At 37.4% G+C, this 22164-nt stretch overlaps 1 protein-coding gene across 1 annotated transcript in view; it reads left to right on the forward strand.

Annotated features, from left to right (window-relative positions):
- The window catches only part of LOC117386071 (ankyrin-2-like), a 100383-nt gene that overhangs the window by 74151 nt on the left and 4068 nt on the right, over nucleotides 1-22164 (forward strand). Inside the window, 21 exon segments of the mRNA XM_055228891.1 lie at nucleotides 717-818; nucleotides 6603-6701; nucleotides 8201-8299; nucleotides 8398-8496; nucleotides 9316-9501; nucleotides 13534-13632; nucleotides 15294-15392; nucleotides 15485-15583; nucleotides 16069-16266; nucleotides 16795-16893; nucleotides 17108-17206; nucleotides 17302-17394; nucleotides 17457-17654; nucleotides 19094-19192; nucleotides 19506-19604; nucleotides 20002-20199; nucleotides 20728-20826; nucleotides 20928-21026; nucleotides 21643-21741; nucleotides 21816-21914; nucleotides 21999-22071. Of these exon segments, the coding sequence (XP_055084866.1) occupies nucleotides 717-818; nucleotides 6603-6701; nucleotides 8201-8299; nucleotides 8398-8496; nucleotides 9316-9501; nucleotides 13534-13632; nucleotides 15294-15392; nucleotides 15485-15583; nucleotides 16069-16266; nucleotides 16795-16893; nucleotides 17108-17206; nucleotides 17302-17394; nucleotides 17457-17654; nucleotides 19094-19192; nucleotides 19506-19604; nucleotides 20002-20199; nucleotides 20728-20826; nucleotides 20928-21026; nucleotides 21643-21741; nucleotides 21816-21914; nucleotides 21999-22071 (2434 nt within the window).

A 22164-nucleotide genomic window follows, 5' to 3' on the forward strand; every position in this document is an offset into this window, starting at 1 on the left:
AATTTGAATTCAGATAACATGGTACAGTATATGGTATACTATGGTATAATGAGCCATAAGAAAAAAATAAAATCACAATGTTGTTGTAATCTCTTTATCCAGGAATAACATGCTAACTTGAATGTGTTAATATAAACTTCTTGGTGGTTTCATATGTACCATGAGTTTGGATGTTGAAATCATAGTGAGCTGGTAGTAAAAGGGGCTTGTTATATCAGAAATGGCAATAAGAAATATGCATATGATTCATTTTCATATCTGACCTCTGTTCTGTGTGATGAATCTATTATTTGGCCTAACCAGCTGGCTTTTACTAGTCTGGAAACTTACCAGAGTTTAGTTTCAGCCTTAGAGAAAAATGCTGATTCACTCTCCTCTGCTCTTCTCACTTCTCTGCATTGGGCCTGGTCCAACTGTAGCTGTCAGCAGCATCCTCCAATGGGACATGTCCTTCAAAGAGAGGGGGCACTGGATTTTACAATCACTGCCCATTGTATAGTGAACTTGAGAAATATGATAGTCATAATGTTTAACGGCCATTCAGGAATGACTTTTTATTTGCCTGTTGAAAATGGTTATAAAATCATTTCGCTGTTACCAAGTAGACCACTTTATTCTGAGTCATTGTATTGTATGTTGTAGTTGACTTGTATAATAATATAATGATTTAATGAGTAATAATTGTGTTTTTTGTTTTATTTTTTTGTCTTTTACAGTCGGACAGTAACACCAGTTTCCTGCGAGCAGCCAGAGCAGGGAATATCGACAAGGTTTTGGAATTCCTGAAAGGTGGAGTGGACATCAGCACATGCAATCAGGTAGCCTATGGAACTCAACTACCATAGACTGTGTATATAAATGGACATAGCTAACCTGCTAGCCGTCGCATTCCTAATAGGAAGTGAGCATGTGCGCACTTACAGCTCCATCAACTTGGACTCCAATTCACTTTACAAAACTGATGCCCCTCACTCCGTAACTGCTACTGTCAGGCTCATCCTTTTGGTCTTAAAATGTTCGTATTAACCCACTATACATGATACAAGTATTTTTATTTCACTATTGTTTCTGTCACTCAAGATATGAAGATTAGTAAGAGACAAATCAGGCACCTTCTTTCCCCAAGGTCGCTCTCACTAGCGTTAGCAACAGGTTTGATTGACAGTGTTGCTAGCTGCTAGCCTTGATGAGCTTCATTTGACTGGACCTGAAAACTATTGGTGACGTCACACTGCCTTAGTCCGGTTCTTTATACAGTCTATGTCAGCTGCCCATAATTCAAGAATGGAAGCATCTAACACATTTTAGGTAGTTGTTGATAGCCCCCATCAAAAACACATTAACTGCTACATTTTTTTAAACTAAATTTTAAGTCAAGAAGTGGGCATGTTAGTTGTGGCAACTGTATTAGTAGTAGGCCTAGTAGTAGCAGTAACTGCAGTGCAGTTTGGCTATTGAAAATAAGTAAAGTTTCCCACTGTAGCTATTTTTAATATTATGTTTTGCTGTTGTTTCATAATATTATTGCTCCCATTTAACATTTAGCATAAACCAACCTAATATCCAGTTGCTAACATTCTCTATTCAGTCATTAACACCATACACATAGTCTAATAGCTTAATTGTCAAACCCACATCACAGAATAGCACCAAAAAACATATGCAACCATGTTATTCTATTTACTAACACTAAGAGGCTGCTTATAGGATGACTGTGCATTTGTGTAGCTGCTAGCTTGTGTCTTTATTTAGAGCTAGCCATTATCTGTCTCCTCTAAGCTCATTAGCAATCTAGCCTCAGAGGTGAAGGGCCCGTCCCAACAACACACTGCAGTCAACACTAGTCATATGCCCTAGTTAATCTGATACATGGATTAAATCACCAAAGCAATGTTTTATTTTTATTTTTATTTTTTAAATCAATTATATTTTTTTGTCTTTTTGAAATTTGATTTACAGTATAACATAGACTAATAATAATGAATCCAACTATAAAATTATGCTAGTATTTTGACACATTGTTAGCTTATTTGCAATATTTTTATGCTCAATATTTACTGTATGTACCATTATTTGTTCTTGTAGCTGTAGGTGGTTGAATAATTGACATCTATGATTCATTATAGCTGCTTTTCTTCACTGCAGTAAATTGTGTCTGTTATTAACTTATTGCAGATTATTCGTTATTTAAGACATGGTTAACTAAAATCTGACTTTGCATTTAAATTGGACTTATACAATTGCATACATGTTTTTCCAATTATTAAAAGTACTATATTAGCTAATGTGATTCTAAGTACAATTGTCTCTTTTTCTCCTTCCCTCCCACACCTTCTCAGACCATATGAACAGCTAGCTAAATCGTTGTGTTGTGTGGGTAGAAAATGTATTATTAATTAACAACAAATAGCTACTCACTGCTCACTGTTAGTCATTACAGGAACAATAATGAGGTCATACAATTTTGAGCTTTACCTTAGGGTCAGAGGCCATTCTCAACGTTTTAATTTCCACCAAAGTTCTGAAATTTGTACAGCATTTTCACTTTTTGGAGCAGTTTAATCTCTATATATTATTTATAGGACAAAGTGTAAATCATATGTAGCTATAGTGTGTGGCAACTTTTATGAGCACGGAAGCAGATTTGGGGTGGGCATCAATATTTAGTTGATAACAATTAACTACACAGTTTTTTATACAAAGTACATTGCAAGTTTGTATATTTAATTTTACTGACATATGCTATTGTTTACTACTTTAGCACTATTGTTGTTATTATGCATCTTGAAACCATATGAATGACATATGACAGCTCTATTCATATGTAATTTAATATACAAAATATACATTCATAAAGAGATACTAACAACAGTGCACTGGTCAAACAGGTTCATGTAGGCTATAATAAGTCCTCATGTGTCACAAACTTCCCCTTAAACACATCCCTGCACGCTCACACTCACTCTCACAGATGAAAATCGAAACCAGTTGAAACGTCCTGTATTTTCCTGAAGCGGAGTAGGTCCAGAACAGTCACATGTTCCCCCACACATGCCTAGTGGTCCTGTTATTCCACTAATGCTGTCTCTTTATAAACAGACAGGCTCCTCTCCAGCTGCTGTCACTCCACTGCACAATCAGGATCCTCTATTTTATACAAATTAACCCCAAAACTAGTTCACTGTTTGATTAAATGACTATTACTAACTAACATCTAATCACTAGAAACATGAAGCTGAAAGTGAGTTATTTTAGTATTTGTGTTGAAAGTTGGCGCTGCTGTTGTTGTCTCTTGCTGTACATGCACACTCAGTAGAAATCACTTCAGATGTCCGATTCACATGGATCCATAATGTGGTTTTATTCAGTGCTGTGTTGTGAAATCCTGAGTGTGGCACGGCAGGGACTCCGTAGCACAGGACAGCAACTAAAGTACACCATGACTATAACTATACTTCAAATAAACAGAAGTGAAGGGAAAAAGAATTTGGAAACTATTTAATTATACTTTTATTGGAAAATCACTGCTTGCCTTGATTGCCCTGACCACATGCAACTGATATATAGTTTTACAGCAGTTGAGGCTCAGAGGAATAGGCTATAGTAGTTCCATTATTGTGATGGAGTACATGTAACCCAGTGACCTACTGCTGACAGCTGCTGGGGAACCTCTTGCCAGAGCTGGTTCTCATTGATATTTGTGATGCGACCGCTAAAGCATCGCTCATGTTTGACACAGGCTGTAGGTCACATGACTACAGAGAGAAAGCAACAAATGAACTCTGTCTAGAGGAGTCTTTAAATATTTATGAATGTACAGGGCTAGAATATCTCCACCATGCCATGTATTTATATGTACATATACAACATGTGGGCTTGTCTTTTAGGATGCATTCACACTGGGTTTGGTCCCATTTGAGTCCAGTTTAGTCCTGATAAAGACTTGTTTGGTCCTCTTCATGTCCTGAATGATTCATTGCCCATTTTCTGACTAATATTGATGTTGTGCTTGTGTGAGTAGTCTGCTGTTTGGGCAAAGGTTTCCTCCAAATGCTACACAGTCCCCTAGCACTACAAACATGTGCAATAGGCTCCCCTCTCGAGACCGGACTCCCCTGAAAAAGAGATTCTGAATTTCAGTGGGACTATCTTTGTTTTAATAAAGTCCAATTTCAATTACACACACACTGGTTAGGCCCTTAACAAAACTGAACTTCTCCTTTATAAAAACAAACATAGATGGAGATTTGTGATGCTACTTGTTATTAAAACAAAATAGTTTTGGTTATGCTTAATCTAAAAAGCACTTTACTATCCTTAATAACACTCCAAACTGCTAATGAATGCCAGCTAGGCTAATGCTAATGGTCTCTCATCTCACGGTGGTCTGACAGAATGAGGGAACAGGTTATGGATATGTCTGAGTACATTGATGAATGTGTCTCTAGAGGTTACATGTGAAGCTAGAGGTGACTTGTATTAATGTGGTGTGTTATAGAATGAAAAATGTGCATATATCGAGCCTATAAGATAAAAGATCGACGTAGGCTATTATCTAGGTTTTGTATTCCGTTGGTGTGCTAGGATGCTGCAGAGCTCTTCTAAAAGTAAACACTGTTGCCTTGGTGACCACCAGCTCTAGCCTATGGGTGTAATATTTGGGTGAAGTGTAGTTTGTCTTCCTAGCTTAAATAGTTTGCTGTAGGCTGAATGGGGCTCAATAAAGCAATATAATGCATCCAGCCCTTTACAGTGTATGCTTTTGTGTATATTTTTATAAATAGGAAACTTATAATCATGCATATTTTAACTGTACCATATTAGCTCTTGGTAGAGTTTTTAATTTTATTTTTGACATGACAAATAAACTATGTCATTATGTTAGGCTACTGAACGGAGTGACCTAAAATCCAGTCCATCCCGATGAAATGTCTATTCACATATTCTGTTATGCATATTTTATAGACATGCCTCTCTTGATAGATAGCTGTGTAAGAATGGAGCATAATTATTTTTAGATAAAACTACTACTTTGTGATTGGACAAGTACCTTTCAGATTCTATTTTGCTAATATAAATGCAGTTACTATAATTACGTACTTTAATTCAAATTTATTTATATTGCACATAGTTTAGAATGATGGCATACTAGACCTGTTTCACAGTAGGAGTCTTGGGTCTCTCTCCCTCTCCTCCTCCACTGGTGCAGCTGCAGTGTACGCTCAGGTGTACAGTTTACATCACACATGCCGATGGGAGGCAGCCAGCACTGGGTGACACAGGCCGAGGGGGAGAGAGAGTAGATGGGAAGCAGAAAGGGGAGGGGGGGACTCTACATGTGTCTCTAAATGACTCAGCCACTGGTTTTGTGCAGTGCCAAGCTCAGGAATCTTGAATTGTTTTATCAAGTTGTTTGGCCAGGAATTGGTTGGAGAATCTTGGTATAACTTAATGAATACTGTGACATTCCCTTTATAGACAAACAAACTGGTACATGGCAAGAATTCTCCATTTAAACACTAAAACCACAATTTGTGTATGAAAAAACAAGTTAATATCATAGAATGTTAGAACTGGAAAAGAGGCAAGGCAAGTGTATTTGTGTAGCACAATTTGTACACAAAGTAATTCAAAGTGCTTACAGAAAGAAAGACATTCATATCACAATACAACAAATGAAAACATAAATAATCATCATAAAATTAGCATTAAAAGAGAAGAGTGCAGAATAAAAACCTTTAAGTGATATGCACAGCTAAACCGAACTGTTTTGAGCCTGGATTTAAACATTGCCTCACATTTTTTGGAAGACCCCAAATGTTTCCCCATGTTTTGTCCTGACTCTGGACACCAGTAGGAAGCCGCTTAGTGAAGTCCTCAGAGTGCAAGATGGTTCATATTGCACTAACATGTCGGAGACGTACTTTGGTGCTAGGCCATGGAGAGACTTGTACACAAGCAGAGTTGCTTTAAGGTCTATTCTCTGACCCATAGGAAGCTAGTGCAGAGATCTGAGCACAGGACCTATGTGCTCGTACTTCCTCGTTCTAGTCAGGACCCGAGCAGCAGTGTTCTGGAAGTACTGCAGCTGAGAAGGTTGTTTTAATGGAGGAGGTAATACTGGCTTTGTTTTATGTTTGTCTAAGGGGTATCCCATAAAGCTTTGTGATGTGATGTCACAATCTATTTTTAGCTAGATTTAATCCCTCAACACGGAGCTGACCTCTTATGCCTTTCTTTTAACAAAAACAAAATGTCCTGTTGTACATTTCGTCTTTGTGACACCTCCTTCAAAAAAAGTGATTTTCATAGTGTGATAGTGAAAATTACTTGTTTAAGGAGCTTACAGATTGTTTTATGAAACAGTCTTATTATTATTGATGACAGAGAGTATATTAATATCTAAGATATACTGAAAGAGATATGTGAACAATTATAAGACACTATTTACAAGTTTTTGTGTCTAGCATTTATCAGTATGACATGGGTGTCGATCTCACTTGTTTCATTGATATCTGGTCTGTCCTCCTCAGAAAAGACATGGCATATCACACAGACAGGTCTAGTGTGATATGGAGTGACTGTGACCCTGTGTTTTTCAGAATGGACTCAACGCTCTGCATCTGGCGGCTAAAGAAGGCCACATGGATCTGGTTCAGGAGCTGCTGGAGCGGGGAGCCAGCGTTGACGCAGCCACTAAGGTACTGCACTTTTAGTTTAACAGGTCCCAGGACACAGCTCTTCTAGCACCAAAGAGATGTAGTCTGGAACAGCTTGCGTCCACATTGACATTACTGTACTGTTGTCATAGTAGTAAAACTTTGATACTAAGGAAGAGTCTTATATATAAAACCAATTTCAAAACCACAATAATTAAAAGCACTCTTTATTTACACAATAGAATGCAATTTTCAACATTAAATCAGTACTTTCTTTCTGTGTAATAATAATAATAATGCTTTTTATTTATAAGCGCCTTTCAAAACACCCAAGGACACAATGTGTAATCCCTCAGTAGTCCAGGTAGGTTTCATAGTCGTCCTTGTGCGTATAATAGTCTATGTGGTCTTGTTCTGATACAGCTCAAGATCATTCTAGTCTGGAACATCTTGCTAATGAGGACTAACTGACAGGTGCATTGTAAATCTTAATATTGATCTAAAATGGCATAATTATAGAAACAGGTTTATGGACTCTATATGTATGACACAGAGACAAAATCATTTTCAATATATCATCTGTCATTAAATAACAATGTAAACAAACTGCTTGCTCATATGCAGTCAGGCTTGTCATCTGTAGAGCCCTTATAAATTTAGGTAATGACATTTTACCATTTAAATATTTATATATATTAAAAAAAGTGTCAGCTCAAATAGTTGTAATAACTACATGTTAATAAGTGCAGCGTGGGCCTATTTATCGGCTGTGATCATTCATTGAGATATTCTCTGCCACTGAAGTGCATCTGATTGACAGTATGGAACATGAGCTGATGTCAAAGTAGAGCCATGAAGGAAGGTGATACACGAAGTAGTACTGTGAAAGTCACGGCTATAGTATGCCTAGAAGTGATTTTACAGCCCTCTGGCTTAAGTCCAGAATACTGCAAGTACTATGACCTATGATCTACTTGGATTAGTGAAAATGTCAACTGTGCTGTGTTAATTTTGTCAACTAAAATATTTGTCTATATGTCATATTTTTGATAGCTAAAACTATAAAAACTAAATAAAAAGTAATCATAATAAGTAAAATTATGACTACAATTCAATAAACAATACAATTCATAAAAGTACTGATATTTTTGGTGAATAATAAAAACAACAGAGGAGACTAGATCCAAGTTAATCTTTTTAAACCCAGAACACCAAACTATTATTTACAAACTCAACACCCAAGGAACACATCAATGCATACAATTTAAAATAGTTCAAAATAAATAAAACAATTATATACAAAAATATTTTTCCTGCATGGCGAAAAATATTATGGATTTAGTTACCAAAATGAGCATGACATTTTTATTAACTCAAACTGGACTTGAACTAAAAATAATTGGCTTAAACTAATAATCATTACAGTCAAATGACTAAGACTAAAATTAATAAAAATGTCTTGTCAAAATTATCATTATGTACAAGTTATTCTTTTTTTCCTTGAATAATAACAGTATTGGTTGTTTTGTGTTTGAATGCAGAAAGGAAACACAGCCCTCCACATCGCATCTCTGGCTGGTCAGGGAGAAGTCGTGAAGACTTTGGTCAAACGTGGGGCGGACATCAACTCACAGTCACAGGTACAACTGAAATATATGACATTAAATTCAATATACCGGTATAATAAATAAAGATTGAAAGCAGTTGTTTAATATAGCCTATATGTGTGTTTTTATAGAATGGGTTCACTCCACTGTATATGGCCGCTCAGGAGAACCATCTGGACGTGGTGCGGTACCTACTGGAGAACGGAGGCAACCAGAGCACAGCTACAGAGGTACAGCAGGGGGTGCTATACTCTGCACTTTTGCACAATTATCCTCACTAGCTTAGCTCTTCAGAAAGTACATTTACTTTAAGGTGTAAGGTATTAAAGCCCACGCAGGAACTTTGTGAATACTTCTTTTTATTCTCTGTGTAAAGTTTTGAAAGGTTACACTTAGCTGGATGTTTACCACCCACCATGTTGTTTCTAAGGTTGATCTTTGGAAGTTCCCGTGCATCATAATGAGTCAGGAAATGATCATCAGAAACTTTGTTTATTAGAAAAGAGACTAAGAATTACATGTTTAAAAAACATGCATTTATTTTTTTTTTACTACTAACAATAAAGATAAACTACTTAGTATGAAAATACATTACATTAAGTGTTTATTTTATATGACTGTGCATATACAGCATGTGGACAGAATAAATAGCAGTTAAAGTGAGTACAGTTTATTATACGTACGTAAAAGATGCTATACCCGATTTTTGTAAAATCTGTCTGTCAATTGTACAGACAAAAGCAGCTCTTAGAGTCAAAATGAGACCACTGTGTAGTGTCTAATTATACAGTGTTTTATCTTCCACTTTTAGCTTGCTGGTTGTTGTTAGTATTAGCATGTTGGCTAAATTCCATTGTAGCCTCTAACTTTGAAGCACTGCAATTCACCTTTTTAAGATTGTCTAACTTTCTGGTACAAAAATGCAATAGCAAGTTTGATTCTGTAGCATGTCTTTAATTTTTCCAATCTGTTTATATTTATATGCAAACTGACTGCGATTTTCACTGTCTTCTTTACATTTTAAAATTCTCTCCTCTGTCCCGGTGTAGGATGGCTTCACCCCACTGGCCATTGCCTTGCAACAGGGCCATAACCAGGTGGTGTCCATTTTACTGGAGAATGACACCAAGGGGAAAGTGCGCCTGCCTGCCCTGCACATTGCCGCGCGCAAAGACGACACCAAATCTGCCGCACTACTGCTCCAGAATGACCACAATGCGGATGTACAGTCCAAGGTACAGCAATTGTGAAGGGTGAAACCTGTGTTGCTATAAATGTCTGTGATCATATTGTGTTCATGAATTAACTATGTGCTCAAATATATGAAGTATGAAAACGTATCCCAGAAAAATTCCATGGGTATAGATGACCAAGAATTTTCACTGTTTACAGCAATGTGATCCCTGTCTGGAATTGAATGGCACAAAATCCAAGCATTTAAAGGTGTACTATGTAACTTTTCTGGTGGAGGGTACACCGCACGCTTGTCTCTATGAAGATGTTATTGGTTTGCCTTGAATGTTCCATAGCATTAAACATATTGTTACAACCCAGCTTGTATAGGGTCAGGTATGGATATAGGGTCAGTCAAGTCAGTCAAAAAAACAGGATGGAAAAATGGTAAAGTAAGAAGTAATTTAATGAGCAGGATTGTAGAAGGTAAACTAGACAAAAGGAATCTAAAATATTTAAAACAGAAGGTACTTGCAAGGTTTTAAACAAAAGAAAAAAAGGTTAACTTGACTAAGACATACATTTTACAATAACATAACAAAATCTTCACAAACAAACACAGTTGGTACTGACAATCAAGTCTCTCAGAACACTGAGTCACTACCACTGTAGTGACATAACAAAAGAGTCACACAAAAATGACATACTGGCCACCAAGGCCAGCAGCCACAAACAGGTGTCCTGAATCCTCTTAAATGGGGGGAGGCAGCTCCAGGTGGGCCCCAGGGTTGGCGATGTTGGGAAACCATCCTCCAATCATCAACAAGGGCTCACGCACCCAGGATTTCATGGGGGAAAGTGGACAGATTCAGGGACATACACGACATGTAACATGTATATAACTAGTAATTTCTTAATTATGAGTGTTTTTACTGCGCAAAATTTTACTCCAAGTGAGCACCTCTCTTCACAGGTCTGAACTGCAATAACATCTCCATGGAGACAAGCATGTAGTGCTCCATCTACCTGAAAAGTTACAGAGTGCACCTTTATATCTATCGGATCTATAGGAAAAAAAATTGAAACTAGTTGGACTGTCAATATTTTGTGGTGTTTGACCATAATTTCTTTTTGTAACATTCTAATCTGACCCTTTAGTGTGCATGTGTTTCCTGATAGTATCCAGGCAGAGCATCCTCGTCTCACCTTGATGATATCATGTGTCCACTCTGCCCCCCTCCCCCCAATCTCCCTGTGTCTCCGTGTGCACTTGTCCTGTTTGTGCTACTAACCGTGTGTGTTCTCTCCCTCCTCCCGCTGCACCGCTGTCTAAGTGTCCACTGCATGGAGTGTGCCACTGTCTGCAGGTTGTATGGCAGTCCGGGCGTAGGCTGCATGCAACTAGCCTGGCCAGCCCGAACTACTTACTTGTTGTGTTTTGTAGAGAAATTCAGACTAATACTGCTTAGTTTAAATGTAGTTTCAAGGCAAGACTAAAAAAATCTGACTGTAGAAACGTTGCTGCATCACAAAGCCCTTCCTTTCACACTGGATTTGAGGAACAGCAAAGTCTGTGCAGCAGTACCAGACCGTCTTTCTCTATATAAAATACAAAAGTGGTTCTGGCTGGTCAGGCTAGCATGCTCCTGGGGCTGATAAGACAAGGGGGGGGGGGGGGGGGGGATTATTAGTGCCTATTGTCTATGAGAGATGTATACAGTCATGTTTTGCTCTATGTATTAAGGATTTGTTTTAACATGCATTCAAGAACTGTGTTTGAATGCAGTGGGGCTTTAAATTATGTGGCTGTTATTGACAAGGAATTAGTAGTTAACTGATATCTACAATTGTCTTTTGCTTGCAACTCGTACAAAACATATTAACTATAAATTACATACTGTGCTGTACATTGCTATTGCACTAAAGATTAACTCTGTATGAGCACTCCTGAGTCCTAAAATAAAATTCTCTTTTCTTACTAAGAGTAAAAAAGAGTAAGAGTAGAAATGATAGAGGTTAATTGGCTGTCTATTTGCCAACATTGTAAATATGCTTTGCTATGTTTTTAAATTATGTTTAAGTGAATATTATAGTGTCATGTTCATTAGTAATCTCAGTTCCCTGGCCATTGTAAAGAAAAACATGAGAAGTCACAGAGAAGTCAATCAAACTTCTATAGGGTTTGTAGAGTAAATTTGAGAGAGCAGAGCCACATGACTTGGGCCAGTGGGGCTGTGTGCAGTGGTGTAGTGGTGTAGCTAACTGACCTGCTGTCTCCTCCTCATCCTCCTGCTCCAGATGATGGTCAATAGGACGACTGAGGTACTCCCTAACACTGTGCTGTCCCTCCTCCTCTCCTCTCTCACCCCTCCATGACCTGGAGCTCACACCCTCTCTCACCCTCTCTCACCTCTTAATGTTGCTTTAACCACAGGAAGCTGTTACCGCCATGTCTGACTCCTCCTTCATAACACTTTATTTCTGTTTATACACTAACTTTTCATTTTTGTGACTGGTTCAGAATTTCTTTGTCATCTGTGACCCTTCATGCTTCTGATGAACGGATTTGAAGCTTTTTCTAAACTTGTGTCTCTCTTTAGTTATGAATGTGATACTGTCTAATTATTGTCATATGTTTGTATGATATCTATGTTTTTTGCATGTCTTGCTATAAATCATTTTCTCAGTCAGAACGTTGGTCACACTTTACTTTCCAGCACAGTAATAGCATGGTAATAAAGATAACAGGTAATGTATTTATTTGGTGCTATGTAATTTGGGTAGCACAGTGGTTGTGTTAACTAGCACCTCCATGTGTCCGGATAGGTTTCTTCCGGGCATTCAGGTTTTCCCCATCAACCCAAAACATGCACAATAGTCTCGAGCTAAGGTAGTCCTGACCAAGACTAGCCCAAGATCTGGAGATGTGTCCAAAGCCGCAGCACTGCAGCAACTCACTGCTCCTGACATATTTCCTCGGCAGCACTTGGTTGATGGCTGGGTCAAATGCAAAGACTGAATTTCCCACACAAGGAATTAATTAAGTATACCTTAACCTTTACCAAGACAATAATAACTATGTTACCTGTTCATTTGCAGTCTTCATGCTAGGCTAGGAGTTAGATTTATCATATTACCAAAGTAGAATACTAGATGTTTCCTGTTTCTATGAGTTATTATAATGTACTTACCATATTTACACTTTTAGTTATCATGCTGTTTCCATCTTATTTCCGTGCTATTACTGTGGTTTAAAGTTGAGTAATGCCAAGACTTCTTAGTTTTCATTTCAAATTACTATGAGTACTTTTCCTTTGTTAAACAGTGATTTCAAAATATAACTTTAATGCAACCCTATTTATCCCATAAATAAATTAGCATGCAAGGCTAATTTGCTAATTCTGATCTGTACTACAAGACTACAATGCATGCTACGTCCCTGCTAATGTTAATTTGCCACATTCTTGAGCTTTGTTGGACTGTTTTGAAAACCATCACGTTAGTCACTGTATCTTCACACTGTTGTACACACCTCTCTCACATTGAATCGGACCATCTGTCACAGAATGGAAAGGTAAGGCCAGACTTTGAACAGCTAATCCTAAATCTGCTCTTCCTTTTCCGCAATCTCTAACTTCTTCATCGTTCCTCATTCCTAACTCTTCTTCTCGATAAAACTTTTTTGACGTACAGTCGACATAGTGCACTTAGATGTTTCCACAAACTATAATGTGATTCGAGTGTTTGGTGGTTAGGGTTAGCTGGTATTGTCCATCTGTCATATCTGTGTGTACTGTACGTCTTTTATTTTAATTTTATTGTTTATGTTATTCTTCTGTTTTCAGTTTTGTGAAGCCAACTATCTTGTTCCTCTTTTGTGATTGGTCACCGCATGAAAAGGTTTTGGGTCGTGGTTGGGTGATGCGTACAACCAACGATGTATTTTTTTTTTTTTTTTTTCACTGTGTTTTTCTTTCAGTTTTGGTGTTCCTGTGATGCATTATGGCTGCATGCTAGGGACAATTTATCATTCAAGCACAAGGAATGTTCAAAGTGAAATTATATATGTTGTATTCTTTGTTTGTTATGTGTAGAGTGGATTCACCCCCCTGCACATCGCGGCTCACTATGGGAATGTAAACGTGGCCACTCTTTTGCTAAACAGAGGAGCAGTGGTGGACTTCACAGCGCGGGTAAGACTGGACATGTTTTTACTTTGTACTTAAAAGTCTGGAGACATAAGCAAAATGGAAGTCCACCAATCCAATCTCATGTCTTTGGAATGCATTGGTAGACTCCTCCCCTAATAGATAGAACAGATACTTGAGATTGACTAATATGGGCTTTTCCATGGCTGATGCTGATACCGATTTTCCAGAATTTAAAGCCCGATATGCTCACCCAATATTTTCATGTCGGTATATATATATATATACACATTGAATTCAGAATATGAAGGTTAAAAATGCATTTCTGACAGTTTATTTGTTTGTTTGTTTGTTTCAAGTTAAATAATTTTATACAAAAAAACAAAAAAATGTAAATGGATTTGTATAATGAAACCAGAAAAGTGACATTTAATTATCACAATATCACAATATTCACAATTTGATGTATTTAAATACAGATATATAAGCACTGGAATGTAGCATAGAAATTATCCTTACATTTTTAAACACATCTCAATTATTGCAGAAAACACAAGAGGCAGGTGTGCTTAAAAATAAAATACCCCATGAACCCTTGTTAATACTAGAGGTGAAAGGTGGAATAAAGACACAAATGAATATCATCAAAATAGAGTTGATCTCAGTCGACAGGCCCTAAAATTAGGCTACAGAGAATTGGAAAATGGTCTGATGAGGTTTGATTTCTGGAATGACATGGCAGTAGGGTCAAAATTTGCATGATTACATGGCAGAATATATCCCTTTTAAAATGGCTTGATAAGTGGGAATGATTTGGTAGATACCACTGCACATTTATTACAATACAATTTAAATGTGTTAAAGTGTAGAAATTGACACATTTTGGTGATATAAGGTTCAAGCATCCACAAAACAGCTTTAGATGTGCTATATTTAACCAGCTGCATGGATAAAAATAACTGCACTGTCACCTCCGCCTTTGCAGCATAATTACGCTAAGAGCTACACACACATATTTGCCTAAAACGCTATGAACAGTAGAACTTAATAATGTGTGTTTCCATTACAGCAGGGCCTATAATGCAGATCAACAAGGGGCATCTCCATTAGCAAAAGTCCAAGAAATTAAAAGTACCCTGTACTTGGCACAACATATCAGTTGGCCAATATATCGGGCCAAATATTGCTGCATATCTGCATCAGTGCCATCTACAGCTTGGGTTGTCAAATATATCAAAAATCAGAAACTTATCAAAGCTAAAACTAGTATCGGAACTAGATACTCATCTGAGCAGATATTGATACTAAAAAAGTCACATTCACAGGACAGAATTTAACATTTTCTGAATAACTTTAGAATGATTTTGAGCTGAATCAGAACAAGTATAAGACCACATAGACTAATATATGACTATGAACCACTATGGAACCTACCTGGGTGACTGAGGCATTACATAGATATAACATCACATGATAATATAAAATAAAGTACTATTATTAAATGTTGAAAATCCCATTTTACTGTCTAAATAAGGAGTGGTTTTGTTAGCATTGTGGTATGACAATCGGCATTGAGTATCAAGTTTATAACTTAGTATTAAAATTGAGTTGGACATTTTTGTATCATGACAAGACTAATTTATTTGTACTGTTTCTTAAGGATGTCCGATACTATACACTTATTTCTATTTGCTTGTCTCATGCAGAATGGCATTACTCCTCTTCATGTGGCTTCTAAGCGTGGGAACACTAACATGGTGCGCCTCCTATTGGACAGAGGCTCTCAGATCGATGCTAAAACCAGGGTAAGTACCACAACCACAAACACCATAAACCTCATCTTAATTCTATTTATATATTTTATAAGTATTATATATTGTTGATTTTTCTATTATAGGACGGTCTGACTCCACTTCACTGTGCAGCTCGCAGTGGACATGACACAGCTGTGGAACTGCTGCTGGAGAGGGGAGCCCCCCTGCTGGCCAGGACCAAGGTGGACATAGCACACACCATCTATTGATATATGCATTGAATAAGCATTGAAATTATAGTATATCTGTCATACTAAATGCATTTCTGTAACAGCCAGCTGAATAGCAACTATCTAGGAAAATTAGCTCAGATCAATTCTAGACTTTTACTTCTGTCTATCATAAGTTTTGAGACATTGCACAGGATAACTTTTTTGGTGAAGGTGCTAGTCACCATGGGCAGAGTTGTGTTTTAGTTTTAGTTTTTCCTCGGGTGATGCAGAAAAGAGGGAGCCACTGTCTGTGTGAATGGTCATGTATGTTCGTTTTTTCAAGGTATTTTTTAGCAATAAAAATACATGTACATGCAAAATAGATAAAAAGAAGGTAGTGGACTCCTACCACAAAACTTGCATAGTGCACCTTTAAATTGTTAAAGTCTGATTAAACCAAATGTAAAACAATTAAGTGAAGGTGAACCATAAATTTTGTCTCTTCTCCTGTGTAGAACGGTCTGTCCCCTCTGCACATGGCGGCTCAGGGTGACCACGTGGAGTGCGTCAAACACCTGTTGCAGCACAAGGCACCTGTTGATGATGTCACGCTGGACTACCTGACTGCCCTGCACGTAGCTGCTCACTGTGGACACTACCGAGTCACCAAACTACTGCTGGACAAGAGAGCCAACCCCAACGCACGTGCCCTGGTACCATATACAATAGTGATGATATAGGCTTAAATGGGATATGACAGGTCTGCATGTTTTTTTTTTATTATAAATTGGTTTGGTGGTGATAGCACCTGTGGTAAATATTTATCATAGTTTTATATAAGTAAAGTGGCAGTTTGTGGAGAAAAGATGAGAGGAAAAGCATAACAATACATGAGGTAGCTCGGAGTTCTAAAAAGCAAAACCTATGTCATCAATATGGAAATTCCATCCAACATTTTCTGACAGTTTAAACCTTCATTGAACAAAATAGAGGTATTATCAGTTGTATTAGCCTAATTAGCGTAATTACAACTATTATGTCATAACTGTTGCTTGCTAACAGTTATGGAATTAACTCTACATGTGTCATATCTGCTGCCCATATATAAGCAGGATGTAAAATGATTAACTATTAAACTTTTTTTTGTTTTAACTAACTGGTTAAGTATGTTTTGTGAGCAGTCATCTACAAACAGTTATAAATGATTAGTGATTCTGGATATGTTGCCCTGTGTTTTTCAGAATGGCTTCACTCCACTACACATCGCCTGTAAGAAGAATAGAGTAAAGGTGATGGAGCTGCTGGTCAAATATGGAGCCTCTATCCAAGCCATCACGGAGGTACACAATACACAAGTTAATCATCATTTACTAGGCAGAGTATAAAAATATGACATATTGAAAAGGCAATGTTTTTTTCTGTTGCGATACCAATTTAAATCTTCTGGAGTAGTTATCTGTCCATACCTGATTTCTGCTCCTACCAGACTCAGTGTAAATCCTGTTATCCAATCTTTTAATTTACCAGATACTGCTTTGTGCTTGTTCTCCACAGTCTGGTCTCACCCCAATACATGTGGCAGCTTTCATGGGCCACCTCAACATCGTCCTGCTGCTGCTGCAAAATGGAGCCTCCCCGGATGTCTCCAACATTGTGAGTAGAAAAATAGCTGTATAGAAATATATAATCCATCATAATGCATCTGTTTGTGAATAAAGATGGTAATTATATTTATCTGTAGCGAGGAGAGGACTGCACTACATATGGCAGCAAGAGCAGGCCAAGTCGAAGTGGTCCGATGTCTGCTGAGGAATGGTGCCATAGTGGATGCTCGGGCACGGGTCAGTATCAAAATTAACATTGCCCAAAAGTTCAAATGTTGATGTTATTGTTGTGTGCACAGGAGGACCAGACACCCTTACATATCGCATCACGACTGGGTAAAACAGAGATTGTTCAGCTCCTGCTCCAGCACATGGCCCACCCTGACGCTGCCACCACCAATGGCTACACCCCCCTCCATATCTCAGCTCGTGAGGGGCAGGTGGAGACTGCCTCTGTGCTGCTGGAGGCAGGGGCGTCACACTCACTTGCCACTAAGGTACATGGAGGGTAACTGCATCGTGGTATGACGACATTCTATCGTGCAGTGGTGAGAGGAAGTGGTTGAGTAAATACAGTATAGCATTCATCTTATTCTGCCCACACACTTTTACCTCTGACTACTACTGAGTTGCACTGATTTTGTGGTCATTTCTGGCCACTAAAATATTATTTAAAGCAGACTGATTTGTGTAAAATGTTCTAGGCGCATGTGCACCAACAAGTCAACAATGCACAATAATAGTTGCTCTCATGGCGATTTCCAGAATAAGGTCAATAGCAGGATGATGGAGAAACTCACTAATATAAATGCTCAAATTTTTTGATTTTTTTGATACACACACACACACACAATCTATTCTCCTGTACAGTAGCTCATATTATAACTTATACATGCTGGTACAGTACATTTTCATTTCAGTCATAAAATAGTTAAACATTTTAAACTGCCCAAACACAAAGATTTGTCCAATTTAAGCAGTAAAAGGTCTGCAAAAGTGTGTGCCTGACCCAGTTGGATAAATGATAGATGAGACTGTACAGCTGCTGCTGTGTCTGAATTGTGCATGAGGCTTAAACACCAGTGGTTTTAGTGATTTATGCTCCTCCCTATGCCGGGTTCACTGTGGGACACCATTAACAGCTGTATTCTTTGTAAACAAGTTAACCTACATAACTGTTTCATTAGAATAATCTGTGGCAAAAAATATAATGTGTTCAGCCTATACATTCCATTAATGCCTTATTTAGATTAAGTTATGATAAACAATGCATCTTAGTAAACCTTAAAGATCCTAATGATTTTGGTCCCACTATTTTGAGAATCATTGTTTTTATAGGATTTGAAATTTCATCTTTTACATGAAATATGCAAAAAAAACAATTATTCAAAACATAAATCATTTTGTAACTGCACCACACCCTTTATGTAAAAAGTGCACAGTTAACAAAATAGCTGACTTTAATCATTTCACTCATTACGTTAAAATAACCATTTTAAACCACATTTCCACATGATTGGTTATTCACAAGCACACAGAAATTAAACAGCAGCACCATGATGAACAATGTCAGGGTTCACTGGTGTTACTATGGAAACTACAGGAGAATCATAAGTCTATCATCATAATTATACATATCTATTTTCTAATGCTGCTTGTATGATATAGCCTACTCCTCTACCTAAACACATCTGATATAATCCCAGCTCAAAACAAAGGAGGATCCATCAACTGGGCGTCAACACTGGTCACTCCCATATTAGGATGAATGAAAATGGCTATAGAGCACCCTCTGCTGGATATGTTTAGGTTAGGAGCTTCAGAGCAGAAGAGGTTTTATCCTTGGAAACTAAATGATTGCAAACATGTGCATAAACTCAGTAATGTTAAAATTATGAATATGCTAAGGAGTCTTTTGCCTTGTTTTTACCTACAGAAAGGCTTCACTCCCCTTCATGTGGCAGCGAAGTATGGAAGCCTGGATGTGGCCAAACTTCTGCTGCAGCGCCGTGCCCCACCAGACTCTGCTGGAAAGGTACTAAGCAAAACAAAATATAGAGTATATAAACAAGTTAAATATATATAAGGTTTTCAAAAAGGCCTTATTTACTTCAGTTGTTCTGTATACTGTTATGTCCTTAGGTTATAGTGATTGCAGTTAAGAATAGATTCATAAGGATAGATACTAGATTAACAAAATTAAGTACTTAACATTGCTCCTCTTTTTATTTTATTGTATTATTTTTTTCCAGTTTTATAAGAATTTCATATTAATCTAATTCATCCTAACATTAACTGTCTGACCTCAGCACTAACCTCTGGCCAATCCGCTTCTCCATCCTCCACAGAATGGACTCACTCCGCTCCATGTTGCAGCTCATTATGATAACCAGAAGGTGGCTCTTCTGCTGTTGGATAAGAATGCATCACCCCACACCATGGCCAAGGTGAGAGAGTCACTTCAAGCTGCCATGAACAGGAAGTCCATTGTATTTTTATACAATGGACTTCCTGTTCCAAATTAGCAAAATTTCAAACTTGATTTCTGACTAAGGAAAAGACATATTCTTGATTTCAACATTGTAATGATACTGTAAACACTTTAACGATAATTGAGTGTAATTTTTAACACGAAATAATAGTAGTTTATTTAATGTTGTCATGTGAAGAGTTCTAATTTAAATAATCAAGACTCAAGTGACATGCCATGCATGATTGGTGTCCAATTTATTAAGGAGATTCTTTTTTTATTCAGAAATTTTCCTGAAAGCCTTATTTCGATTAAAAATATGTTCTAAAACTTCACTTCTACCTTGAATTATTTCTTGTTTGTTCCTGCTCCAGAACGGCTACACCCCTCTCCACATCGCGGCCAAGAAGAACCAGATGGAGATTGCTACAGTGCTGCTGGACTATGGAGCAGAGACCAACATCCTGACCAAACAGGGTGTGACCCCTCTGCACCTAGCCTCTCAGGAGGGGCATGCAGAGATGGCCGCTCTACTGCTCAGCAAGGGGGCGCAGGTCAACACCCCCACCAAGGTACTGTACAGATAAGTGACTATAGGTTAGGCTCATGTTTAAGAATTCAATTATGTCTAATTTCAGATGGAGGGTATTGGCCATTGGGCACTGGAGATTCATTGCTTTAAAAGAAATATCCAAACTTATGATCCAGAAATGTTGAGTCTTATAATTGTTTGTTAAGAATTGACTCCACAAACTTTTGATATTAATCCTATAGCTTCAAGTTTTTTCCACTGACAAAAATCCCGTTTGTGTGGTTGAGTAGTGGCAACACTTTCTACAGTTATTGTTTTTGCTGACAGAGAAGATGTTGAACTTTGTGTGAGTTTTGGATAGTGATAATAGAGATATTAACCATAAACCAGTTAAACTACAAATTGTAACATAGAATTCTAACTAGCTCAGATTTTAACTATAAGAATGCTGGGAGGATGTGAATGCAACCTTGCAACCAATGCAAAACAGTGGAAAATGAAATTATATTAAGATATTTTGTACATGTAATGTGTTTTATATTGATAAATGTGTGTGTATTTGTTGCAGAGTGGCCTGACTGCCCTTCACCTCGCGGCTCAGGAGGATAAAGTGTCTGTGGCTGAGATCCTGGTTCGACACGGAGCTACCCTCGACCAACAAACCAAAGTATGAGGAGCATAATTCAGTTGGGATTCTCCATTATATTCTTGACATATTATTATGTAAACGTGATATAGCCTATAATAAAAACATTTGTTGTTTTGCAGTTGGGCTACACGCCACTTATTGTAGCATGTCACTATGGTAACGGCAAGATGGTGAACTTCCTGTTACAGAATGGAGCCAGTGTGAATGCCAAAACAAAGGTACTGTTATTCAGCATCTCATAAATATGAACTGTGGTATCATATAAAACATAGACAAAATGTAAGCAAATTTATGAAAGTCCCCAATCTGTTTTACCTTACCTTACCTGCGCAATTACAAAAATGTTGTAGCTGTTAAATATTAATTAATATATCTGCTCGTTCTACCTTGCAAAAACCTAGAGCAAAACCACTCTACAATTTACATAGACTTTGAAAAAGAAAATGTCACAAAATGTTACTTATAAATTACATTAGGTCAGGTTTATACTTTGTCTATAGGAACATTTTGATAGTACAAAATGTAATAGTTGGAAATATTTATCATTGTAGTCAGGATTTTTGCCATAAAGGAATAGCTTTACCTCCTTATTTTGAGCCAAAAGGTTTTTCACTATGAAATTTGTTGTTTTTTTTGTTTTGTTTTGTTTTTTTTCAAATCAAGTCAAATTATTGCACTATTACGACGGGAGTATAAGGGTCACTTAAATAAAATAAATTATTTACTTTATTTTACTTAACTTACTTTACTTACTTTATTTTATTTAACTGACCCTTATACTCTGTCATACACTATCCTTTATAAACTGAATGTTTTTTACCATTCCCTTTTCAGAATGGATACACTCCCCTTCACCAAGCAGCCCAGCAGGGAAATACACATATCATCAATGTGTTGCTGCAGTACGGAGCCAAGCCCAATGCCATCACTGTGGTACATGTTTTGCATACAATATGATAAAATGCACTTCTCTGGTCAGTCACTCATAATTTTGTGGTGTTTGTCAGAATGGTAACACTGCTCTGGGAATTGCCCGGAGGCTTGGCTACATCTCTGTGGTGGACACACTCAGAGTAATCACGGAGGAGATCATCACCACCACTACAGTATGGAATTATGCAAAAAAAAAATACTGATTATAAATGAATAAAACGTTACCTATAATAAATGTGTGTTATCTAACTTTGCAGACGGTGACAGAGAAGCATAAACTCAATGTACCAGAAACCATGACTGAAGTCTTGGATGTATCAGATGAAGAGGGTAAGTAGTCAAAACACACAAGTTAATCGATTTTTCCAAATTTTTACAATGCAACTTTATTGGATAGAATTTACTCAATCTGCAATAAGTTCA

Source organism: Periophthalmus magnuspinnatus, chromosome 18 (genome assembly GCF_009829125.3).
Source record: "Periophthalmus magnuspinnatus isolate fPerMag1 chromosome 18, fPerMag1.2.pri, whole genome shotgun sequence".
Lineage (NCBI taxonomy): Eukaryota > Metazoa > Chordata > Actinopteri > Gobiiformes > Gobiidae > Periophthalmus > Periophthalmus magnuspinnatus.